Source organism: Vigna umbellata, chromosome 2 (genome assembly GCF_029865625.1).
Source record: "Vigna umbellata cultivar VRB3 chromosome 2, Vumbellata_1.0, whole genome shotgun sequence".
Lineage (NCBI taxonomy): Eukaryota > Viridiplantae > Streptophyta > Magnoliopsida > Fabales > Fabaceae > Vigna > Vigna umbellata.
Genome location: NC_142166.1, coordinates 50,454,017 through 50,477,655, shown reverse-complemented (window position 1 = coordinate 50,477,655; position 23,639 = coordinate 50,454,017). Strand labels below are relative to the sequence as shown.

General features: G+C 34.6%; 3 protein-coding genes across 3 annotated transcripts; 2 read left to right on the top strand and 1 right to left on the bottom strand.

Moving 5' to 3' along the window:
- Positions 1 to 1,976: 1,976 nt before the first annotated feature.
- LOC148204246 (mitogen-activated protein kinase homolog 1) lies at positions 1,977 to 4,668 on the bottom strand. The gene is made up of 3 exons (XM_088107355.1): positions 4,300 to 4,668; positions 3,473 to 3,898; positions 1,977 to 3,034 (listed from the first exon to the last, which is right to left on the bottom strand). Exons 2-3 carry the CDS (start codon positions 3,893 to 3,895, stop codon positions 2,342 to 2,344), a joined length of 1,116 nt encoding a protein of 371 aa, XP_087963481.1. The 5' UTR covers positions 3,896 to 3,898; positions 4,300 to 4,668; the 3' UTR covers positions 1,977 to 2,341.
- Positions 4,669 to 5,284: 616 nt separating this feature from the next.
- On the top strand, positions 5,285 to 10,676 carry LOC124834219 (AP-4 complex subunit mu-like). Its single transcript, XM_047308869.2, has 14 exons — positions 5,285 to 5,447; positions 5,629 to 5,723; positions 6,183 to 6,386; positions 6,939 to 7,055; positions 7,157 to 7,285; positions 7,410 to 7,521; positions 7,863 to 7,957; positions 8,051 to 8,155; positions 8,241 to 8,335; positions 9,390 to 9,477; positions 9,626 to 9,686; positions 9,778 to 9,851; positions 10,149 to 10,276; positions 10,385 to 10,676. Exons 1-13 carry the CDS (start codon positions 5,390 to 5,392, stop codon positions 10,245 to 10,247), a joined length of 1,332 nt encoding a protein of 443 aa, XP_047164825.1. The 5' UTR covers positions 5,285 to 5,389; the 3' UTR covers positions 10,248 to 10,276; positions 10,385 to 10,676.
- A 3,926-nt stretch (positions 10,677 to 14,602) lies between these two features.
- Positions 14,603 to 17,758, top strand: LOC124834217 (alcohol acyltransferase 9-like). The gene is made up of 2 exons (XM_088107354.1): positions 14,603 to 15,387; positions 16,479 to 17,758. Exons 1-2 carry the CDS (start codon positions 14,977 to 14,979, stop codon positions 17,373 to 17,375), a joined length of 1,308 nt encoding a protein of 435 aa, XP_087963480.1. The 5' UTR covers positions 14,603 to 14,976; the 3' UTR covers positions 17,376 to 17,758.
- The last annotated feature ends 5,881 nt before the right edge of the window (positions 17,759 to 23,639 follow it).

The window sequence follows — 23,639 nt, the reverse complement described above, 5'->3', positions numbered from 1 at the left end:
TAGATAAAAATGAATTAGTTATAGTTGTGATATGAGTAAATAGTTCATTTTTTTTGTCCGTAATTCTATTATGTTCTTCTTTTATTTGGTTGGTCTGTGAATGAAATATGTTTTTGTGTAAGATTTGATATTTGATTGATTACGTGGAGTTTTATTCTATTTATTAAAGTGTTAAAAGAAAACATTTTGTTTCTAAATACGTTATCTCTGAGAGGAGTTAATGTTAACATCTAATTAACAAAATGATTGTTTAAATATACGAAGAATGTAGTAATTAAATTGTATGTATATGAAATTTAATAGATATACCTTTTTGGAATTATGTAAAGTGTATGAGGCATTGATAATTAATTGGAAGATGTTTGCCATATAGTTATTATCTTGAAATATTTTTAGTATATTTAGAGTGTTACATTTTTTAATAAATTCCTAAATGTGAGAAAATGTTTGTTCAAGTCACATTCAAAAAGCATATAATAATTATATATTTTCATTATTTACTATCATTCAGGCAATTGCGTGATGCTCAATCAGTAAGTTTGTATCAATTTTTACGTTCAAATTTATGTAACATATTATTGAACGGGTGCATGTTTGTATATTTTTATATATTAATTATTATTTAAATAGTTTAATATTACATTAAACAAATAAAAGTAGAATGGGAAAATTCTAGAAATATTACTCTAAATCTGTAAAATAACTATAGTTTTGGAACAAACCAAATTACTAAAATAATTATAATGGAATTAACATTAAATATTATAATTAGGAAATTATTACTCTATTCTAAATGATATGTACATTTACCAAGAGTTTAATTGAGTTATCATAAAATAGAATAATTTTTAAAGTTTTTCATTCAATGTAAACATTTACTCTGTCTTAAATTATCTATAGTTGACTTTCTCTTCGTTTATTGGTATAAAAACTAATCCATTTATGCTATAATGACTGCTTTTCATTTATGCATACCGTCGAGAATCATATGCAGTTTCTTATTGTTCCTCAATTATGGAAAACAATAATATCAACCTATAAGTTTTCAATTTATAATGCACTTTCAATTTATTTTTCCTAATTTATCTTCACATAAATTACTTAAATTATTGTAGCAAATGCAATGCATTTAAAAATCATTTTTCCTAATGGTTTATGAATTACAAAATCAATAAGTTTTTTTAATTTCTGAATCGTGTAATTTAAAAGTCATTTTTTATTTTGAAAAATCATATTCAAACTCTCTAATCTAAAAAGGTAAAAACATAGTTTTCATTGCACGAGGATGTAGAGAGAAATGTATGGAGGTACAGGAAGAAATTACTGCATTTATGTTGGGCCAAGTTAATAGAGACAGAATCCTAACAAGATAATACCCAAGAGCCGTATCAATTTTATGCATGCCTGCATTTGTTATAATCAATAACTATTAGTATATATAATAAAATATTTATATATCATCTTTCAAACTAATTTTATTATTTATTTTTAGGTTAAAATTGTATATGTATGTATTTTATTTTCTAATCTATTTCTAAGATCATTAAAATAAATACATGTTTATTATATTAATATAGTAAAAATTATGCATAAAATTAATCTTTCTTCCATTGAATTCACATAAAATCTTTATTTATAATAAAAAAAATATGAACTAACTACAAAATACGAATAACAAATAATAACTAAAAGATAAAAGAAAAACAACATATTCTCGTCACAAACGTTAGGAAATGCAATTCCTGATACTATCAAGCATTATTAGTTTTGGCTAAGGTTGCTAAATTAATAGTCAAACGCTGTAGAAAAACATTGACAGATAAAAAGGAATTAGAAAATAAGGTTACAAGTTCATCAGATGTTTTGATAACTGTGGTTGAACTAATCTGATTTGCCAAAATTCCTGTCTACCGATTTGAGATCTATTACATATTATTAAAAAATTATATTACCAGTTTACATAAAAAAAATTGTAGTTCAAGTTTCAAACAGTAAAACATATTATTGATAAACATTAGACATAGTATACAAAATGGTTTATGCATGACACTAGAACATGTTTATGTACAATAAAGGAGGCAACTACAATACAGAGTTGAGTACAAAATCAATCTCTCAACATGGCGGTTAAAGACTATATAGTGTATGATCAGCAGTAACACTTTCTTTAATATGATAATGTTTTTGCTGTTTCTCTCTACTTTCAATAAATAGAAAACAGGGCATATAATGAGCTAACCCACGACAAGCCCCTCCTAATTATTCGATGCAAGTTATGATATTAGAACTACCTTGGCACCAACAAAAGGAAACATAACAACATTGAAGGGAAGAAGTATGATCAGCACAGCCCTGCACTCTCTACAGCAGCTTCAGGATGGTAATGAAGCATTTCTTTCCACATCATCTCCCTTATCATCTCTTCCCCCAGATCCTCATCAATGTCAAGATCAATTGGAATCACAGCTGGGGGGTCACAGTTAGGATCGTAAAGAGGGGCCATGTAAGGGTGTTGAAGCGCTTCAGTGACACTGATCCTCTTTGTTGGATCGAAAACAAGCATCTTTGCCAGAAGATCAATTGCCAAAGGATGTGCATTAGGATAAAGTCGCGAAAAGGGGGTTCCAGGAGAAGAAGGAAGTGATTTGATATACTTCTTTGCCTTTGGATTATCGATGAACTCGATGTCCTCCTCCCTTTGACTACCAAGGATATTGATGATCAATTTCAGCTGGTTGAGACACTCTGAACCAGGGAAAATCGGTTTTCGACCAAGAAGCTCAGCAAAGATGCATCCAACCGACCAAACATCAATTGATGTTCCGTAGTTGTCGCAGCAGAGTAGGAGCTCTGGTGCCCTATACCACCTTGTCACAACATACTCGGTCATGAACTGGTTCTTGCTGCAGTTAATTCTTGCTAACCCGAAATCACATATTTTTAGGTCACAATTTGCGTTGATCAGAAGATTCCCAGGTTTCAAGTCACGATGAAGGATGTTAGCGGAATGAAGATATTTCAAGCCTCGTAGCAACTGCAGATGAGAACATTCAATCAGTGCATTCAAGCACCAGCTAAGCAACACAAAAAAAAACCCTATAAATGTGCCACAACATGATTGATGTCAGTTATTCAGGAAGAACTACAGGTCTAGAAGATCAAGGGGGAATTTAACATGCAAAGGGGTAAAACGCGACACAATCAAGAAAAACTAACTGTTTCAAAATTACAAGAACACACAACTTTGTAATTATGCACAACCTTGTACCAAAATCCCTGTAAAAGATTGTCACAAACATAAGAACAAGTTTAACACGCCTGCTTTGTGCTCCGTGTCAACTCTACAATACTAAACATTCACAAACAGTTGGCAGTGGGGCATTGAAAACCGTGTGCTTTATGATATCAAAATTGACAAAGAAAACAAGAAAATATTATGGAATTGCACCAACAATGAGCCAAAGGTTCAAACCTGAAAGAGGAAATACTGGCAGTGATCATTAGACAGTGCTTGAGAAGACTTAATAATCTGGTGCAAATCCGTGTCCATGAGTTCATAAACCAGATAGACATCCTTGAAACTATTCCTCTGAACAGGCATCATGATGTCCTTCAAAGCAATTACATTCTCATGGTGAAGGTGGCGAAGAAGCTTGAGTTCGCGCAAAGTTCTCAAAGCATCAACCCGGTTCTCAAAGGCATTTTGTATTTTTTTTATGGCAACCTTCTCATTGGTCTCTTTATTCACAGAAGAGCAGACGATCCCGTATGCACCGCGACCAATGGGCTTGATTGGCACGTATTTTGAATCAATCTCGAACAGCGCTTGCCACATGGAGAAATAATGCTTCCCTTCATTCTTGATTCCATTAGGAGGATCAACAGGAGTAGCCATTTTCTACAAATCAAACCGATGGTTTCAACCAATCATCACAATTCGGAAACTTTCAGTGTTCACTATTGACTGGTAAGTGTACAGAATCATAAACATACAGTGGGGTAAGTTGTTGTTGGTGTATCATTATAATAATTTCCCCCCAAACACAATTAATTAAGAGACTCTTGAAAGCTTTATGACTAACCTACCAAACTAAGAACCTAGATCCGTATCAAATTTTCATTTAATTAATCTCAAGTTGAGAACATGCAGAGATCTGTACCAAATAGAACGTCATGTGGAGAATTTCAGGTTCAAACACAGAAACACACTCAAGAGTAATTATTAATTAACAAAAAGAGAAAGAGAAAGAAAACAAGTTTATTTACAAATGTAGAAAAAACGTAAGAGAAAAAGGTTACCTTTTATTTGAAAAAAAAAACCTTTATTACCACAGTGACGGTGGCGAAGAATCGGGTCTCATAGGCCCAAAATTTATTGAGAGAAGGGTGAATCGGAAAAAAAGAGAATTTAAACAAGTTGGAATGCAGACTGTGTTGGGGGCTGCATAGGTTTTATCAGCGATCGAGATTCCTAAGGTTGTCGCCTCAGATGTTTGGAGTTTCTGAATGGAACTGCATCTCTCTCTCTCTCTTTCCCTAACGAGAGTCACACATCCGCCTTTCGCTCCAGTACTCGCACCTAGCACTACCTTCTCATTTTTTCCTTCTTTCTTTCTTGCATCATCTTTTTGCGTGATACTCCTTTTTGGCTACACCATTTCTTTTTTACAAAATAAATTCATAATTATATTGTATTTAGTTTGTTGGATTCCGCCACTTGATTTTTATGCTTTGAAAATCCTATTTATAATTTAATTGCTACTAAATAAAGTTATTAATTAAAATTTACTTATTTGATTGGTGCACTACATCATCATTAAAGATTTACCTGGTTATTACCGAATGCTTAGCGTGGAGACAACGTTAGCGTGACAGTTTTTATTTGAAAAAGCCCCTCCAAAGTGTTTTTAAGATAATTTCTACACGTTTTTCATATGATCTTAATATAAGTTGTTACAGATAATAAATCTCATCTATTCTATAATCTAAGAAAATCTACAATTAAAATTTTGAAATTAAAGATACAATCTTTATCTAAAAACTGAAATAAATAAATTAAACTAAAATCTTTATCTTTACAATGGATAAAACAAATATAAATTTTCAAAACTCAAGAAAAATATCCTTGTTAAAGATTATAATATTTTGATAAACACAACTGTAAGGTTACGTTAAATGTATAATAATAATAATAACAAAAAATTATTTAATAGAAAAAAAAGTGAAAATAATAAAACGACACGAGTCAAATGATGCTGCCACCTTCTGGGCCTGGCTCGTGCGTGGCAAAACGGCAATGTCGTTTGTCGTAAGCGTGGACAAAGTAAAGAAGGAGGACATGAGTTGAGTGAGTTGAAGACAGAGAAAACTGAAGAAGAAGAAGGCAAAGATGATATTGCAGTTTTTCGTGCTTTCCCAGAGAGGCGACAACATCGTCTACCGCGACTGTGAGTGCTTTATTTTCTCATTCTCCCTTCGGTTTCCATGATAATCCATTTTCATTACAAGAATTTCAAATTCAATTTTTCTATCCGACGGGGAGTGATTGCCAACAAAATTTCACCAACCCTGCACCTTATCGCTAGGGTTTCATCTCTCTTTATTTTTTGTTTAATTAAATGAATGCAGATCGTGGTGAAGCTCAAAAAGGAAGCGCCGAGACATTTTTCCGAAAAGTCAAGTTCTGGAAAGAGGATTTCGAGGGAGACGCTCCGCCTGTTTTTGTAGGTATTTCATTCATTATGTCATTTATCATCATTTTCTTTTCACATTTCTCGAGAATTTATTCCAAAAATTTCCAAACATATGTTTCTGGGACTGCATGTTCCCGCAGGATATGGTAGTTGTTGTGCTTTGTGTCATTTATTGATTATTGATTACGGAAAAAAATCAGGAAAACTTCCACTTTGCTCGTTTTAGATTTTAATAATCCCTTATGGGTGTTGTCACTTTAGTAAATACATAAGGGAGATGGGAAATGAGTGTCTTTGTTTAAAACTAAAGGTTAAGAGAGTGTGTTTAAAAGAACGTATTATCAATCACTTGCCTTGCTTACAATTAAAGGGGTCAATGCAAAGGTCATCTATACAGACCTAAATGTGAGAGTAATTTGTCCTAGTTTTCTTACTTTTCCTTGATTTTAGCCGATCGTTTTGATTTATGTGCCTTACTGTTTTTCGCAGAATATAGATGGTGTGAACTACTTCCACGTGAAGGTTGCTGGATTGCTATTTGTTGCTACAACTAGGGTCAATGTCTCCCCTTCTCTTGTTTTGGAACTTTTGCAAAGAATTGCGCGTGTCATCAAAGATTATCTCGGTGTGCTTAACGAAGACTCCTTTCGAAAGAACTTTGTGCTCGTTTATGAATTGCTAGATGAAGTGATTGTAAGTATTTACTTACTATCCTTGCTTCAACTTATGGTTTTCTTGGGGAAAATACCTGTATATGTGTGTTGGATGCGAAAGCATGTTTGCCTAAACTTCATTGGTAAAACGTAGGTCCTAGCACCTTTGATTTCTTTTGTTCATTTACACTTTAATGATTATTTCTATCAGTTTTTATAGACTGTTGTCTACAACTGTTCACATGCCAAGTCTCCCATGAACAAGTTTCCAGTTTTCAACTCTCGATGTGCTAAAGTTGACAGGTTGATCATATATGAAAGCACACTTTTGTAATATTACCTTTTAATCTATTTTTAGTGTCACATTTTGGGAGGCAGGAAAAACTATTTAATTTGTACAAATGCTTGGTAGTTTTACTCTGACCATGATGTGTGGATTTTATATTTTTTTGAGAATAGTGAAACTTAATAGTTTACTTTGTTAACATTTCTACGGCTTCTCCAAACCATTTTAAAGCTTGATAACTTTTGCACGGTTTTAACTGCTGCATTTTCTGTTTGATTTGTTTATACTGAAATTTATTTGTGCCAGGATTTTGGTTATGTGCAAACAACATCCACTGAGGTTTTGAAGTCTTACATTTTCAATGAGCCAATAGTGATTGATGCTGCACGGATGCCTCCCCTTGGTCCCGCTTCCATTTTTATGGTATGTAGCTAACTATTTGGAAATCCATTCATTTTCTTGTTGCTGGCCTATTACTGGATTTCATGCATGGTTTTGTTGACTTGTTACTCCTATATTTGCAGCAAGGGACCAAACGAATGCCAGGTACGGCTATTACAAAGTCCGTGGTTGCTAATGAACCTGGTGGTAGGAAGAGGGATGAGATATTTGTTGATGTAATTGAGAAAATAAGTGTTACATTCAATTCTAGTGTGAGTATGCTGGTCATCTTTTTATGCTTTTTTCATGCTGTCCGTTGTGATGTCTTCCTTCCCTTTTCCATACATTTACTGTTATAATATTGAGGCATTTTGATGAGTTTGTTGTCGGAAGCAGGGATTTATACTTACTAGTGAGATAGATGGAACCATACAAATGAAGAGTTATCTTTCTGGTAACCCAGAGATTCGACTTGCTCTCAACGAGGACCTGAGTATAGGGACAAGTGGTAGGTCAATCATTATATTTTGTTCCCCTTGAACGTTAAAACAATGAGAAAAAGTGTGTTACGTTTCTTTGTCATGTTATTTTCTTGGTAACATGTCAGGCATATTTCTTGATTGTATTCCCTGTATTAATATTTACATTATTTTTATGTTGAAAATAATTATATATTTAGTGTTTGTAGTGAGATACTTTTAGTTGAGTTTATATATTTGTCGGTCTAATCATTGATGGATGGATAATTTTCTTGAAGAGATTTTTGTTGGCTAGTTGATTTTTTCTATCCTATTTGCTATTGATATGTCTTTCAATTCTTTCTGAATCCCGTTCTATCATCTTTAACAGATTATAGAGGTTCAGGTGCTGTGATTTTAGATGATTGTAACTTCCATGAGTCTGTACACCTTGATAATTTTGAAGTTGATAGAACTTTGTCATTGGTAAGTACATAGTACACTAAGTTACATATATAGATAACTCAATAACGTGCTTTTTTGAGTTCCCTGACGAATTACCATTTCATTGTTTGGTAGGTGCCACCAGATGGTGAGTTTCCAGTCATGAATTATCGTATGACTCAACCTTTTAAACCACCATTTCGTATTACTGCATTGATTGAAGAAACAGGACCCCTGAAGGTGGTTTAGATCTCCCTTCCCTCTAACTTTCCTAGTCTACACATTGTTTAGCATGTACTGATAAATAGTCTTCATATTTTTATAGGCTGAAGTGACTATTAAAGTGCGAGCTGAGTTCAACTCAAGTATCAATGCTAGCACTGTTCTTGTACAGATGCCCCTGCCATCATTGACAGCTCGGTACTTACATTTCTTCACGATTATTGTGCATTTAAATTTATTTATAGTTGACAGTAATGATTTAGTGCTCTTCTCCATAATGAATTAGTTAGCTGACTAACAGGCTGATTGGGCAGTTTAATAGGTTGGGATGTTTGATAGTTATAGTTTAATAGATTGTCAAGATTTAAATCACTAGATGCCATATATTGGGTTTGTCAAATGAGATAACCTTCAAACCACCCAGAAAACTAAAACACAAATAGAAAGAAAAATTTGTCATGCTTTTAAAATCTAAAGATTTAGCAAATAACATTTATGTTAGCAGAATTGATGCAACCTTAACCTTTGAATAAGCCTAAGAATCTGTTTCATTTTTCTATCTGCACTGCATCAAGCCCAGAAGATATAGACATCAGTAATTCACCACAAAGCCAGAAAATCACTGGCTGATGACAGGTTTCCTTTGTTGTCATGCCTGGTTGCTTGCTTGTAATTTTTTGTTTTTACCTGTAGAATATATGGACATTAAACTGCAGGAGATTTTGAAATAGAAAATATGTGTGAAAACCAAATATAGCAAAGAATATCAATACTAACAACAGCCAATTTTACAACACTCACTTGTAACACCAAACTATCCCTTTTTCAGCGCTAGTATTCCCACATAAGCATTCAAGATCAGAGCTCAGTGCCCAATATTGGGTGTCTAATCTTAAATCAGAACTCAAAGCATTCATCGTACTAAATGTAAAGAGGAAAACAAAAATGGTTACTCGGGCACTGCACCTCTGGTAGTCACAGACTCAGGGGTGAGTGGCTGGTGGATAATAAAAAGAAATGAGATAAGTACGGAAACCATTCATAGACATGCTGGAGGCTGATTTATTCTTCTTGATGCAATTGGATGCTTGGAATCTGATCTACTGAATATGCTACCTTTTGTTTGTCTATGTGTTTGTGTTGTAATTTATTGCACATACATGCTGAAATGCTCCATTCAATACATGGTTTAAGTACTATCCCGATTACTTAATCTTACATCTTTTTGGTAAAACAATTTTCAATTTTTCAGTGTTAATTTTGAGTTAGAACCTGGAGCAGTTGGACACACCACTGATTTTAAGGAAACAAATAGAAGACTGGAATGGGGCTTGAAAAAGGTAACATATACTGTTTGTTTTCCACTGTAATCAGTATATCTTTAAATACTTATCTATGGATGTACGTAAAGGTTTCTTCAGTTGATATATTCGAGGGTAATACCAGTCATTGGTGGATGACAATAATGTTTGGTCCATCTTTTTGCAGGTTGTTGGTGGATCTGAACATACTTTGCGTGCAAAGCTGACGTTTTCGCAGGAATTACATGGTACATTGCTTGCTAATAATTATTTTTTAGCTCACTGTTTCAAAAGGCGTTGTTCTCTGTAATGAATTAAATTGTTTTATACTGAGCACAGGAAATATCATGAAAGAAGCAGGACCTGTTAGCATGACTTTCACCATACCAATGTACAATGCTTCAAGGCTTCAGGTAAACTGCTAGGGATTTTCTTGAAGTTATGTTTCTTCTATTACATTTATTTAACAAAGCTAGAAAATGGTATTGGAATTTTGTGGTGCGTTAATTTTACTGCTAATCTATAAATTAATCTTACTATGTCTTTGTTGATTTACGAAGCTGGTGTTACTGGGTGCAAAATCGGATAGTGTTATCATTCCTAATGATTTTAGAAGTAGATTCAACTTTCCTCTATTATTGCAATTTGATTTTGTATCCGGTTTATATGAACTCCCTTAAATAGATCCAAAATGCCATTTTCTGATGCAGGTTAAGTATTTGCAAATAGCGAAGAAATCAAAAGCGCATAATCCTTATCGCTGGGTTAGATATGTAACAGAAGCAAACTCATACGTTGCCCGGTTGTAATTGGAATCTCTGCAAATCCAAAGTCCGAGGTTACTTGCTTTCCAACTCATTGATGTTCATGTATGCTGAATTATTTCAGAAAACTAGGAGTATCATTTTTAGTTAGTTAACGTCGTTGTTTAATTTGCAATTTGCAGTTAAATTTGGGGGTATGGCTGCATAAGACTGTACGAGTCGAAGATGATTTACACGAGATAATGAATTACCAGATGGAACTTGAGTTGATTACTGGATAAATAAAAATGTACAAGACAAATTACTAGGAAGGCTGTGATAGTAAAACTGTGTAACGTTGAGGACAGACCGGTAAAAACTCAAACTTTTTAAAGACTTTATGTAATCTCATTAGTGTTATGATGTGGTGAGGCTCCTAAGTCATGGGGTGGACTAGAGATATCGGTTGGAATGTATATGCGCCATTGAACCTGAGCTGGTTTTGACGAGAATACGATTCCGAGCTTTAAGAAACAGTCAAAAAGGAAAAAAGTGAGATGAAACCGGAAAGTCGTAGGCAGCATTTAAGGTACCACACACAAAGAGTAAGTGCAATAGCAATATACTTTTTGTTGGGTCGATGTTCCTTTCTCCTAAAGCATATTGAAAATCACACGATTCAGTTTCAAATGCCTTAGATTTATAGGAGTGTATGATCAAATCAAGCTCTTACTGCTGGACAGGGCTCATGTTATTAACCTTGTATCGGTGAAAAGTAATATAATGACTTGAGAGGACTAATTTAAATATAAAAAAATAATACACTTCACAACAACTATCGATACAGTGAAAATGTATACAGCCTACAGCCTTATTACTGAGTTTAGGGTTATATTTTACACCTTCAAAGTCATAATCTTGGTTTTTCATCTCAATTCTTCAAACATTGGTAAAATAATATGCGAAGGTGTCACTGTGTAAGCCACGAATGATTATTTAGGTTGGGCATAGAGGAGTTGAGCCAACCTAGATCTTATAAAATGGTGTTCCGTGTTTTTCTGTCGCCAATAATGTGTCTCATGGACATGTTTGATTGAGGTAAAAGCTACGAAGGATTGGACTGCTAACAGTTGTTCTGCCAACATTGTTTGGTTTGTGCAGAGCTGTTTGCCGTTAATCTGTTTATTTTGAATTAATTTATAGCTGGAATGGCACATAATCGTGACAAACAGGTGAAGTTAATAACCTATACTTAAAATGTCAAGGTGATTGATTTAAATCAAGCAGAAACGTCTTCTTGTTAGGTAGAAGAAATCGTCGGAGAACAGTGGCCATTTGAGCAGTAGCATGATATTCAATATAGTTGATACTATGAATGCATCATTGTTGGCAGTGATGTTAAATTCTGAATAATCATTTTATATGATACACATATCCAACGCAATTTTTTGTTTTTCAAAAGGATTCCTACTCATGTTACCAGTCCTATATACCGTAATTAGCATGAACCTCTGTTTTTTTTTTCGATTCATTTCTTCTTGATCAGAATTTAAAAGCATCTCTGGAACTATAACAAAGCAAGTGAGAAGGTGGGTGCGTATATTTTGTATGGAATTCATAGACTCTAGGCACACTTGTGTGTGTGTGTGTATATATATATATGCCACAAAACAGTTTTCCTATAACATTCAATTGGTGCGATAAGTTCCGTATTCTTATGATTAAAATTGTAATTATTGTATATAAAGTTAGACTAAAATATTATTTTGATTATCTAATTATTACAAAAAATTCAATTAGGCTTTTAATTTTTATTTGATTTAATTTAATCTTTTAATTTTTTAAAAGATAATTCAATTAAATTCTTTTTGATAGGTTGACGTTAGATTTAATTTGAATATTTAGTTATTTAGGTAAAGTAATTTGATATATAAATTTTAATGAAAACTTAATATTAGTTTAATATTAATTTAACGGTTCCTTTACGTTTTTAGGAAAAAAATAAATCATTATTACAGATCTAGGTAAATTTTATTTTATTTACATAAATGGACAAATCATGAAGTCTTCATACGACTTCAAATGAAGAAATCATGCAAGGATGCTTGACTTCTCATAACAAAAAAAGTGAATTCGCATACCTCCTATGTGTTTTGGATACTCGTAATCGATTACGAGCACTTGTAATAAGTTACACAGTGTTAAAATCATGTAGGGGGTCACGACTTTATTGGGAGTCGATTACACTACTATTATAATCGATTATTAGTGTTGAAATTCGAATAAAAGGGTTTGATAATCGATTACCAGAGAGAAAAAGAGATTAAAATTAAGTTAAAATATAAATTGCATTTATTAAATTCGAAGAAATTTGAATTACCAAAGGGATTTCTCATGAAAAAGTTGTCATGTTTCATTCTCATCATAAATTGAATTAATTGTTTTCTTTATACTGAATTAAATACTTATGTTTCCTTTATACTCATCATAAATTGGATCAATTATTTCCTTTATACTCAATTAAATAATTTATACTGAATTTAAATAATTTACAATCATATTTCTTTATACTCATCATAAATTTGATCAATTGTTTTCTTTATAGTGAATTTAAATGATTTACATCATAAATTGAATCATTTGTTTCCTTTATACTGAATTTAAATTTTTTATACTTATCATAAATTGAATTAATTGTTTCCTTTATTATTCCAATTTATGCACAAATTTCTTTGTAATTCGAATTCTCATTAATGTATTGAATGCAATTCATATCTTAATTTAGTTTAAACCATTTTTTTCTTTGGACAATAATTGATGACCAAGTCATTTTATTCGAATTTCAACACTGATAATAAATTACAATAGTAATGTAATCGTTTATGAGTGAAATTGTGGTCTCCCCACACGACTTTAACATTGTGTAATCGATTACAGGTGCTCGTAATCTATTACCAATATATGAAAACGTGTGAAAGATGCACAATTTCATCTTTTTTTATTATAGTAGTGTAGAAGTCATGTACCTCCTAAATGACTTCTTCATTTGAAATTTGTGTGGAGGTTGTATGACTTATGCATTTACATAAATAATTCTTTTTTTGACTACATATGTAATAATGATTTAATTTTTGACCAAAAACTAAAAAAACCTAATTTAACAAGAAAAATATAATTCAATCATTTTACAAAGTAAAAAACTAAATTGAATCAAATAAAAATAAAAAATTAAATTAAATTTTTTATAATAAAAATAGAATTTTAGCCATAAAGTTATATTCATAGAATAATAAAATGGAGATATAAAAATATCACGTCTTTTCACAACAATATATTAAGACATTAACGAGTGCGTTACACCTCACTTTGACTTCCTTAATAGAACCTAGCCGCAACGTTTTCAATTAAATAATACGTTTACATATTATGTTATTCCTCCAAATTGCAATTACGGTACGAATTACGAGATCACATTTTAAACCTTAATATTATGCTTAGTTACAGAAATAATATCCTTTCGATCAGAAAAATATTCCCTGCTCTACTTTTTTCACTTGTAAAGATTTTCCAGAAAATATTGTATTATTTCAGCATAAATATTAAAACAAAATATAATTATTTTCTCAAAATAATATATCTTAAAATCTTTTAAATTACAGAGTTTTATTTAATAAAGACATTCTAAGATGCTAAAAAATCTTATCGTAATTTGTAATTACTAAAACATGTTAATCTTCAGAGCTTGTTATACGACCAATAAAAAGGCTCCCTAATTTGGAGATATGACAGGTTTCAGTTTTTGCGGCTGAGTAACCTAATTTTAACGGGGATAATGGCATCTACACGTGATCGAATGATAGCCATTTTGATTTATTTATGTTTCCAGAGACTATCCACTAAATTAGAGAATATCAGCCATTAAATACGATTTACGTTCTCTATTAATATATCTGTCCAGATACAGGTAGCTGTAGTTCTCATTAATTCTTTTCCCACTATCAATTTTTATTTAATTTTGTTTTTATATTTTATATACTCACTGTTTACTTTAGTTGTCCATTTTTATAAATTCAATGGATCGTTGCTATCCTTAGACCTTTCTGGTAAAAGTAAGAAAAGTTGAAAAGTACTAAGCCATGGACCCTGTCAATTTATCGTACAAATAAATTATAACCTGACAAATTTATGAATAGTGGCGTCTGATAATTCGTTTTTGAAAAGAAAAATTGTAGACTAATGAAGTCCATATACATCTGATATTTTAAACAAGTACAGCAGGCCAAAATCACCACCATTTTCTCTTACAGACACGTGCTACTGACTTTTTTTTTTTTTTTCTGGTTTCATCAAACTCAAATACTCATAAAATAACATCATTCTTATCGATTAGGTCAAGCTTTTGATAAAGGAATGGGTGAGTGGGTTGACGATTAATTAAAGTGAAACAGTGCTTCCCTCTTATCGGCAGAACCTATTGACTTATAGTTAGCATTTTTCCCCTTTTTGTCTTTTGTAATTAATTTCAAAGGAAATCAAAGTGAATATTAATTACCACAAACAGATTGTGCGCAAGAAGTGAAGCCCTGAAAAGTAATCTCATCGATCGTACCCAAAACCATTATTCAAACCACAAATTTGAGCATGATCCGTTTTTCTTCCTTGGACACACATTCAAAATAATACACCCTCTGCTTCCACTCACTTTTTCATTCAATCATCGTCTTCTTCTATTTTATCTTTTCTCTTTCCTTCACTCTCTTCAATTCTTCCCATATGCATCGTAATAGTAATCATTATGGAAGCCCCTGATTGTATGTATCGTGGTGAAGCATTGAGCATTCCTCCAAGCGCTCCTACCCCAAAACATTCTCTCTATCTGTCCAATCTCGACGACCAAAACTTCCTAAGGTTTTCCATCAAATACTTGTACCTCTTCAACAAGTCCTTGAACTTGGATGTGTTGAAGTCTTCTCTGGCCAGAGTTCTGGTGGATTATTACCCCTTGGCCGGTCGCTTGAGGACCGTCGATCATCAGAAGCTCGAGGTCGATTGCAATGGACAGGGTGCTCTCTTTGCCGAGGCTTTCACTCACACCACTCTTCATCAACTTCTCGAATCTTCCAAGACTCCAAACAAATCTTGGAAGAAGTTCTTGTATAAGGTCGAAGCTCACACTTTCGTCGATGTTCCTCCTCTCGTAGTCCAGGTCAGATTAACTCTTTCTTCCTTCAATTTTCTTAATTCGCTTTATCAATTCATTTTCTGCTTTGCTTAAACCTTCTAATCCTCTGTTCATTAAAAGGTTAATAGTGACACAGAATATGTAACCTTGTGCGTTTACTGTCCACTGTTTACGTTTAGGTTCAAAGAACTTTGACGTCAAGACGTGTGCTAGAAATATCTCTTCTCTCTCTCTCTCTCTCTCTCTCTCTCTCTCTCTCTCTCTCTCTCTATATATATATATATATATATATATATATATATATATATATATATATATATATATATAATATGAATTATTGTGGCAAGGTTCTACACTTTTGTTTCTGTTAAATGAACGTCTTTCATCACTATGTGCTATCATCCACTTTTCTTCCTTTTTCTGATTTGTCTCTTTCACACGGATGAAATCCATTTTCAGAAAACTTTCATCCTCTCTCGTAAACACATGAACAAAAGATATTCACATTTTCTTTACAAAATATAAACCCCCCGGGGAACCAGCCAGATATATATGCAAGTTCGTATTTTGTTGGTATCGGTTTTAAGTGGTTTTGTGTTCTTGATTCGTTGATGAACTTGGTTGGTAGGTCACTGCTGATAATTCATGAAAAGAAAAATGTCTTCAATGATGACATTTGTAATATAAGATTACAACTCTAAATGGCAACCTCTGAAGAATGTTTGATAAATAACTTTTACCACAACTGTAAAGTTCTCTTTTTTTCATAACTCTAGAGTGTTTCTCTTCCACACAAAACAGAGTTTTTCCCCTAAGTTATGTTATTTTCTTTACAACCATTTCTTAATAATGGTATTCGTGTTTGATGAGAAAAACATCTTAAAAATAAAATAAGTAATATTTTAAATTCAATAATTAAAAATGAGGTTTTTTTTTATAAAAAATATTCCTGGCCCGGGTTTATTAAATAATTTTTACATCGTACTTTTAACATTTTTCTCCGTTTCTTTCCATTAATCCATCACAGAAACTGTTATGTTTCTCTATCAAATGGATTGTATGGACGGAAAAATATAAATATAAAAAAAAAAATTGAAGTTGAATGTAATTTGCAGGTAACGAGGCTGGGTTGCGGGGGAATGATCCTGTGCACGGCGATCAACCACTGCGTATGCGACGGCATAGGCACGTCTCAGTTTCTACACGCCTGGGCACAGCTCACGAAAAAGCCAGAAGCGGAATTGACGATCATGCCCTTCCACTGGCGCCACGTGCTGAAACCCAGACACCCTGCGCAGGTAAAGTTCCGTCACGCGGGCTACACCGCACCAAACCCAACCCCTCAAGTGGACCTTCTAAAGTTCATACAGTCACAGCCCTTGGTAGCCACATCCTTCACCCTCACCCCCTCCCACGTCCTTCGCCTCAAGAAAGAGTGCGTCCCCTCCCTCAAGTGCACCTCCTTCGAAACCGTTGCGGCCCACACCTGGCGCTCTTGGATTCGCTCGGTGGGCCAATCCCTACCGTCCAAACTCACTGTGAAGCTCCTTTTCTCGGTCAACGTTAGAAGAACAGTTGACCTTCCGCAGGGGTATTACGGGAACGGATTCTTGCTAGCGTGCGCTGAGAGCAGCGTGGAGGACTTAGTGGACGGTAACCTGCGCCACGGAGTGAAACTTGTGCAGGAAGCTAAGGCGAGGTTGAAAGAGGAGGAGTACGTAAGGTCAATGGTTGACCTGTTAGAGGACAAAACTGTAAAAACGGATCTTTCGACGAGTTTAGTTATTTCGCAGTGGTCTAGACTGGGGTTGGAAGAGGTGGATTTTGGGGAAGGGAAACCTTTGCATATGGGTCCTTTGACCAGTGATATTTACTGCTTGTTCTTACCCGTCGCCGGTGACGCTAATGCCGTCAGAGTGCTGCTGTCTGTCCCCGCGACCATGGTGGAACGTTTTCAGTATCACATGATGAGACGAAGTCGGGAAGAAAATGAAGAAAACGGATTCTTCTGAATCTTGGTTCCCCGTGCGTGCGTACTCCAGTTTCAGTGTGTTCAACGTTGTTATATCGATCTTTGTTCTGGTTTTTTGTTTTTGGTGGCAGTAATTAATAACAACCTAGTTTTACCTGATGGCTTGGAGGAGAAGTTGATTGGTGATGGTGAAAGACAGGTTGATGTGCATCGTATCCTCCTCATTTTCTACAATGTTGTTGGTCCACAATGTTCGTGATTTCTGACTCTGATTGGTGATGGACGCGTCGGTATTACTGTCCCACATATTATGTCTCAACACTTTCTTTCTGCCATCAGATATGTGACATCAAGTTACCATCATAATAAATATATTATTTAAATAATATGTATCCTATGAAAAAGTGGGGACATTTTACTTTATTTCAAATTTCAAAACTAAAAATTAATTCAACTTTTATTTGATAAAGGTTGTAAATGATAACGAAATAAAAAAAATAAAAAGATTTTCTTGTGTGTATGTTCATTGTTTTTAAATATTTATTTGTGGTGTGTATCATGTAAGTTTTTTAAGATATAATAAAAGAATTTGAATTCTTTGAGAATTTTAAAATTGGTAAGGAACTCTAATAATAACTAATTCAAAATTTCAAGATAGGATAGAAATAAGATAAAATGCTAAAGAGAGAAAAGGAGTAGAGAGAAAGGTGAGAGAAGAGGAAGTGAGCATGATCATCAATTTATATAGAAAGGAACGAGTCATTTCACATGGTAATAACTCCCTTATCCTAAGAAAAAAATTCTGCAACTTTTTTTTTAATATTCAAATCTGACAAGCAAATTATCTCTTTACTGGTGGAAGTGACTTCCACTTCGTGTGCGGCTCTGGAAAACGTGGACATAGCTCCAGAATGATCGTGTCACATAGAAGAAGAGGCGAGTCCAAAACAGGTTTTGTTATAACAACAGTATTTATTTTTGTTTTTGTAGTAATGGATGTTTGTGTCCTGTGTATATAAATTAGTACATTCATATTTGTATGTATCAATTACTTTAATATACATTTTAATAATTTTTTTAGTGAAGTTTGTGACGGATATATATATATATATATATATGGTTTGCTAATGCATATGCCTGTTTTTTTCTGTTGGTACATTTTAGTAATATGTACCAGGTTTTATTAGACAAAAATACCCTTTCATGGATTCTAAGTTTTAAGGTTAAGGATATTTTAATAATTTCATTCTCAAAGCTAAAAAAAAACAAGAAACCCCAAACCCTTACTCACTTTCCTCATTCCTCTCAACCTTTTCTCTTTCATCTCTCACTCTAACATTTTCTCTGTGAGTAGCCCCAAGTGAAAAAAATCAGAAACATTCGCTATTAAACAATTTGCCTTTGTAAATAGTTGAGTCATTGACATATTCGTTTTCAGGAAAGGTTCATTCAAGATCTCTTCAATTTCATCATCTTTACTAACCTCTCTAATTTCATCATCTGAAGATGTTGAATCATCATTTCTAAAAGGAAAATGATACTCGAACAACCAAATTTGACAACATTTCGACACAGCACACGTGTCAGCGTTTGAGAGGGCCACGTTCAAAACGAAAAAAGCTGTTGCGTTCTGAGGAAATCTGAAGAAACCTGCTTCAAATGTGACGTGGCGAGGACGGGCACGGGCAGCTTGCGTTTCAAATTTGAAATGGTATTCGAACTTCGTAGACAGAGAAGCGCGAACAACCAAAACCCACTTCTGTGACCTAGACGAGAGAGTTGGAGAAAGGGTTCAGGAGCGAGAGAGAGAGAGACCGAGTCCTTGCCGGAGTGGCGCCGCCGTTCACTATTGAAGGCCGTGTCGGAGAGATCGAACGCCCTCCAGCCCGTTCCGTTTGAGGGGCGCCGCAGCTCCGTCGTCGACCGCTCCAAGCGAACACGGACATCGTGTTCCGTCCGTTCCGGCACAGCGACCTACGGAGGCGTTGAAGGTGTCGCGTCGTCCCAGGTGGTGCCGTCACTGTCGCGGAGTGCCGCCGGAGGGTCGCCGGAGTATCGGCGGAGTGTGGGCTGTGAGGCGGACCAAAAAGAGGGGTTTTCCGCACTGCGAGTTCCACCGCCACGCGTCGTCTTCACCCAAGGTTGGTCTGTTTTTTCATTTTTCAGTGGAATGAATGTTGAATACATGTATGATGTTGTTTTTGGATTGGATTTGGTTATGTAGGAAACCTCTCCCAAGTGGATGTTGTTCTGTTACTAATTTTTATACAAGTTCTCTGCTTAATCTTACACTGTTGCTGTAATTCTGTTGGATTCGTAGTCATGGATTGCAATAACGAAGAAGGTTACAAGAATGTAAGAATATTTAATAATACGAAAAGTTTAAGCTTTGTTTGAAAACATGGTATGATGGTTTAATTGTTTGAAAATGAATTGTAGTTGCGGTTGCGGGCATGGAGTGACACAAAGCCGATAGTGGACCTTAATTCCATACTACGCGACAGTCATAGGACACGTATCCAAATGACTCCGTTCAAGTGGTGTGTTAATATGAACAGTCCAATTGACCTCTGTACTCCTTTGTTGAAGGAAATGGTTAGACGTTGGGTTAGCCGCAACGAATCTTTTGTTTTGAAGCAAACAATGGTACCATTTACAATTGCGGATGTTTGCATGGCTTTAGGGTTGGGTGTTGGTGGTTTAGATGTAAATTTTGATGATAACTTTGATGCTGTTGTTTGTCATCAATTTTCTTCAAAGTCATTCACTGTAAAAGATGTCATACATAGGATAAAGGTGTTAATACAAAATAATGAGACGGATGTTGATTGTGTTTGTCGTTTGTATATTTTAGTTTGTTTTATTGTTTTCTACTTTCCTAGACATTCAAGGGCAGTTAGTAACATGCCTTTTACAGTATTAGATAACATTGATAATTTGTACGACTATAATTGGGCAAAAGCTGTGCACACATTTGTGGTAAATAGTTTAGGAAATGCTTCACGGAAGATCAGGCAAGGTGACATAAGGGACCTAGGTCTTAGTGGGAATGTTGCAGTGTTGCAGGTAAGATATTCAAAATTTTATTACGTCTGATGTGGCCGTAATTTGTTTATCATATGATTAATGTTTTGGATAATATTTGTTTTTTAGATATGGGCGGTTGAACGTTTGGGTTTAGCGGACGGTGCACATGACATTGTGTTCCCGCGAATAATGAATTGGCGTTCGCTTAAGTTAAGGTCTAACAAAATAGAGGAATTGTTTAAACGGAAAGAGGTAAGTTAGGTGTAATTTGAATTGACATTTTTTTGATGTGCAGTACATGAATTGTGTTTGATTGTTATTAAATGATTCATTACATAAGGATGTTTATAGATATGTTGGGAGTGGTTTTTGCGGGACGAGGACCGTCAAAACTCAATCATTTGTGCGGCCCTTGATTTGGAAGAAGGGTCAATAGCGGAAGATGATGGAGATCAGTTAGGGTTAAGTTGGGAAGAATTGCTCATGAAGAAAATTGAAGACAACCAAAGAAAAATGGTTGCAATGGATAAAGAATTAAGAAGTTTGGCTACATTGGTAGGTGTTGGGAAGGAAGATTATGACAAAGGGAATGATGATAAAGAAGAGGATGGTGATGTTCATGGTGATGGTGGATCACATGGGGAAGGCGAATGTTTTCAAACATTCAGGTATACTGATGGGGGTGGTTGTTGCGAAGGACAGAAGGATGACGTTGAGGACGTTATGGATATTGAACCTGTTGTAAGCACTGTGCCACTACATGATGACACTGCGGATGATAATTTATTGAATGTAAATCGAACACAGTTGTACAAGATGGTTATTCCGTTTAAACTTCCTTGGAGGTAATGAATTTGACAATTATTAAATTCCATTTAGTAATACTCTGATGATGAAACATGTTCAGTTATGTCATATTTTTGTTTCAAGGGTTGTTTCTGAAATTTGCGGTCAAACATTTGGAACCCAAGAGTGTTATTCTTTTGGACCTAGGATGCAGGTTGGCAACACGGTAATAATCAAATTTGGTGTGTGAATTTATGATTTATTTTATTTTATATGTGCGTTCAATTGTATAGTATTAAGAAGTTGTTGGTTGTGTAGGGGATTTTGTTTGCCACATCAGTGTTCATGTTCTTTGAAAGAAGGAGTACCGGAGTAGTGAAAAGGATATGTTTTAGTCCATTATATGCGGTACGTTAAAATAGTAGTTGTTTTATGCTGTTAATAATCTGTTAACATGAGAAATGAAAGCTAACCGTGTCATTTCCTTGCAGACCCATGTTTTAATTGAGTCAAGAAAGAGAAAGAGTAATCGCAAAGTTTGGACATTGAATGACTACTCTCACTACTTCCAGTCTAATATCATCGGATTTGATGACATTGTTAATGCCGAATTTGTTAGTGCAATTACATTTCATTGAAGTTATTTCGAGAGTATGTTTATGGTTATTCGTAGTTGATGGTGTGATATTATTTTTGTTGTAGTTGTTTGTCCCAATTATCCATGACGGCCATTGGTGGTGCTACGCTGTGAAGATTCCATCATTGGAAATGTTTGCACTGGACTCTTTTGGGCACAAAAGAAAGGAACGACAAAAGATTGACAATGTCATTGTATGTATAGTAATTGATGTTTACTTTGTGATTCCAAATTTATAAGCGAAGTATGTTGTTTCCAGGCACATAATCTTGCATTGCTTTTTGGACATTTGTTGAATTGTTCGGAAGAGAACAAACCATCATTGGAGATACAACACTTGCATACTCCAATCCAACCAAACAAGTATGTTTATAATGTTGATTTTTCTAAGTATAATATTTTATTGTATAATTGACATGTTAAATATCATACTGGTGTTGTTGGACTTGTTTTGATGTAGATTTGATTGTGGAGTAATTGTTTTGAAAATTATGGAGTTGTGGGATGGCATTGACAAATATGAAACAAAGACAATGCCCAGTTACACAACTGTAAGCTGTCTAAATTTGTATGTTGTGCATCTTTCATACAAATGTTGCATTGGATTAATGTTTTGTGCATTATTGTGTTTGCAGGAAGAACTACAACAAGTTAGGGAGCATTATGTTTGTCAATGGATTCTGGATGTGGACAACGTGCGGAGGAATCAAGTGTTGGAAGATTTAGGCATGTTGTAGAATGTTGGGAAGTAATGATGTTTGAACATTTGTTGATACGTCTGATATTTACGTACTGGTTGCACATCCAATGTGATTTTTGAAAATTTTGAGAAATATGTGGTAGTTGAAATTAAGTTATTTGAAGTTATTTGACTGTAATGTGCAAAACGTTTTATCGAAGTACGTACTGGTCCTCTGTGTGCAAAGAGTTATACCAAAGTAACCACTTATTTAGCCTTTGGTAACAGTTCTGGTCCTGCAGCTGGACTTTTTCAGAGACCGAACGCTCGTCCAAGTGCGGAAGCAGGAAAGGACGGTCGCCCAACAGAACGAACGCATATTGTTACAGGAGAACGAACGTGCATTTGACGGTCGTCCAGGGAGAAGACGACGATCGACCAAGAAAACGAACGCTCGTCAGGAGAACGAACGTGCATTTGACGGTCGTCCAGGGAGAAGACGACGGTCACCCTGTGGACGGAAGTTAACGAACGTTCGCCCATTGAGAAGTGCACGCTCGTCCACTTATTTAGCCATTGATAGCAGTGGAGATCAAAAATGTCGTTCTTTGGAAATTACGTAGAAGTCGAACACATTACCCAAATTTAATTGTAACAGCAGGACGGAAAACTGAACGTGCGTAAATGTTTAACAACAAAACGTTCGCATCAGGGACTAACAAGTTTCCTTAGTATGTCGTATATTTCGTTGGATGAAGTGGGGTTTTGTGGGATGCTTTGTACGGACGACTTGGTTGTTGGGTATGTTGTCCATCCATACAGGCCTTCAACATATCAATTCAGCTCAATTTGTTTCACATGAACGATGTCGGATGGATCCAATAGCAAATGCTGAAACCAAAGGAAGGCTACGTAAGGTGGGTGACAATGATGTCGAACGTAAATTATGGTTATTCTTTGATGAAAATTGTGAATAGGTAACCTTCATTGATATTGAAATAAGTGCATAGTGTACGTTACAAAACATAAGTAATATTTATGTTAACTAATGCTTCAAATACAAACATAACGTTAATTTGTAAACGGTCATCAATCTTCCATGGGGGTTGTTGTTTTATTATTAGAGCCAGAAGGACAAGACTTTTCAGATGGACCAACATCTTTGTTTTTGTTGT

Bases quoted from the DNA above. Each gene is read 5' to 3' on its own strand.
- LOC124834219 (XM_047308869.2), top strand. From the start codon at position 5,390: ATGATATTGCAGTTTTTCGTGCTTTCCCAGAGAGGCGACAACATCGTC. The intron at 7,522-7,862 runs GTAGGTCAATCA...CATCTTTAACAG, and splicing joins CCTGAGTATAGGGACAAGTG to ATTATAGAGGTTCAGGTGCT. The intron at 9,478-9,625 runs GTAACATATACT...ATCTTTTTGCAG, and splicing joins TGGAATGGGGCTTGAAAAAG to GTTGTTGGTGGATCTGAACA.
- LOC148204246 (XM_088107355.1), bottom strand. From the start codon at position 3,895: ATGGCTACTCCTGTTGATCCTCCTAATGGAATCAAGAATGAAGGGAAG. The intron at 3,035-3,472 runs GTTTGAACCTTT...TCTCATCTGCAG, and splicing joins GCCAGTATTTCCTCTTTCAG to TTGCTACGAGGCTTGAAATA.
- LOC124834217 (XM_088107354.1), top strand. From the start codon at position 14,977: ATGGAAGCCCCTGATTGTATGTATCGTGGTGAAGCATTGAGCATTCCT. The intron at 15,388-16,478 runs GTCAGATTAACT...TGTAATTTGCAG, and splicing joins TTCCTCCTCTCGTAGTCCAG to GTAACGAGGCTGGGTTGCGG.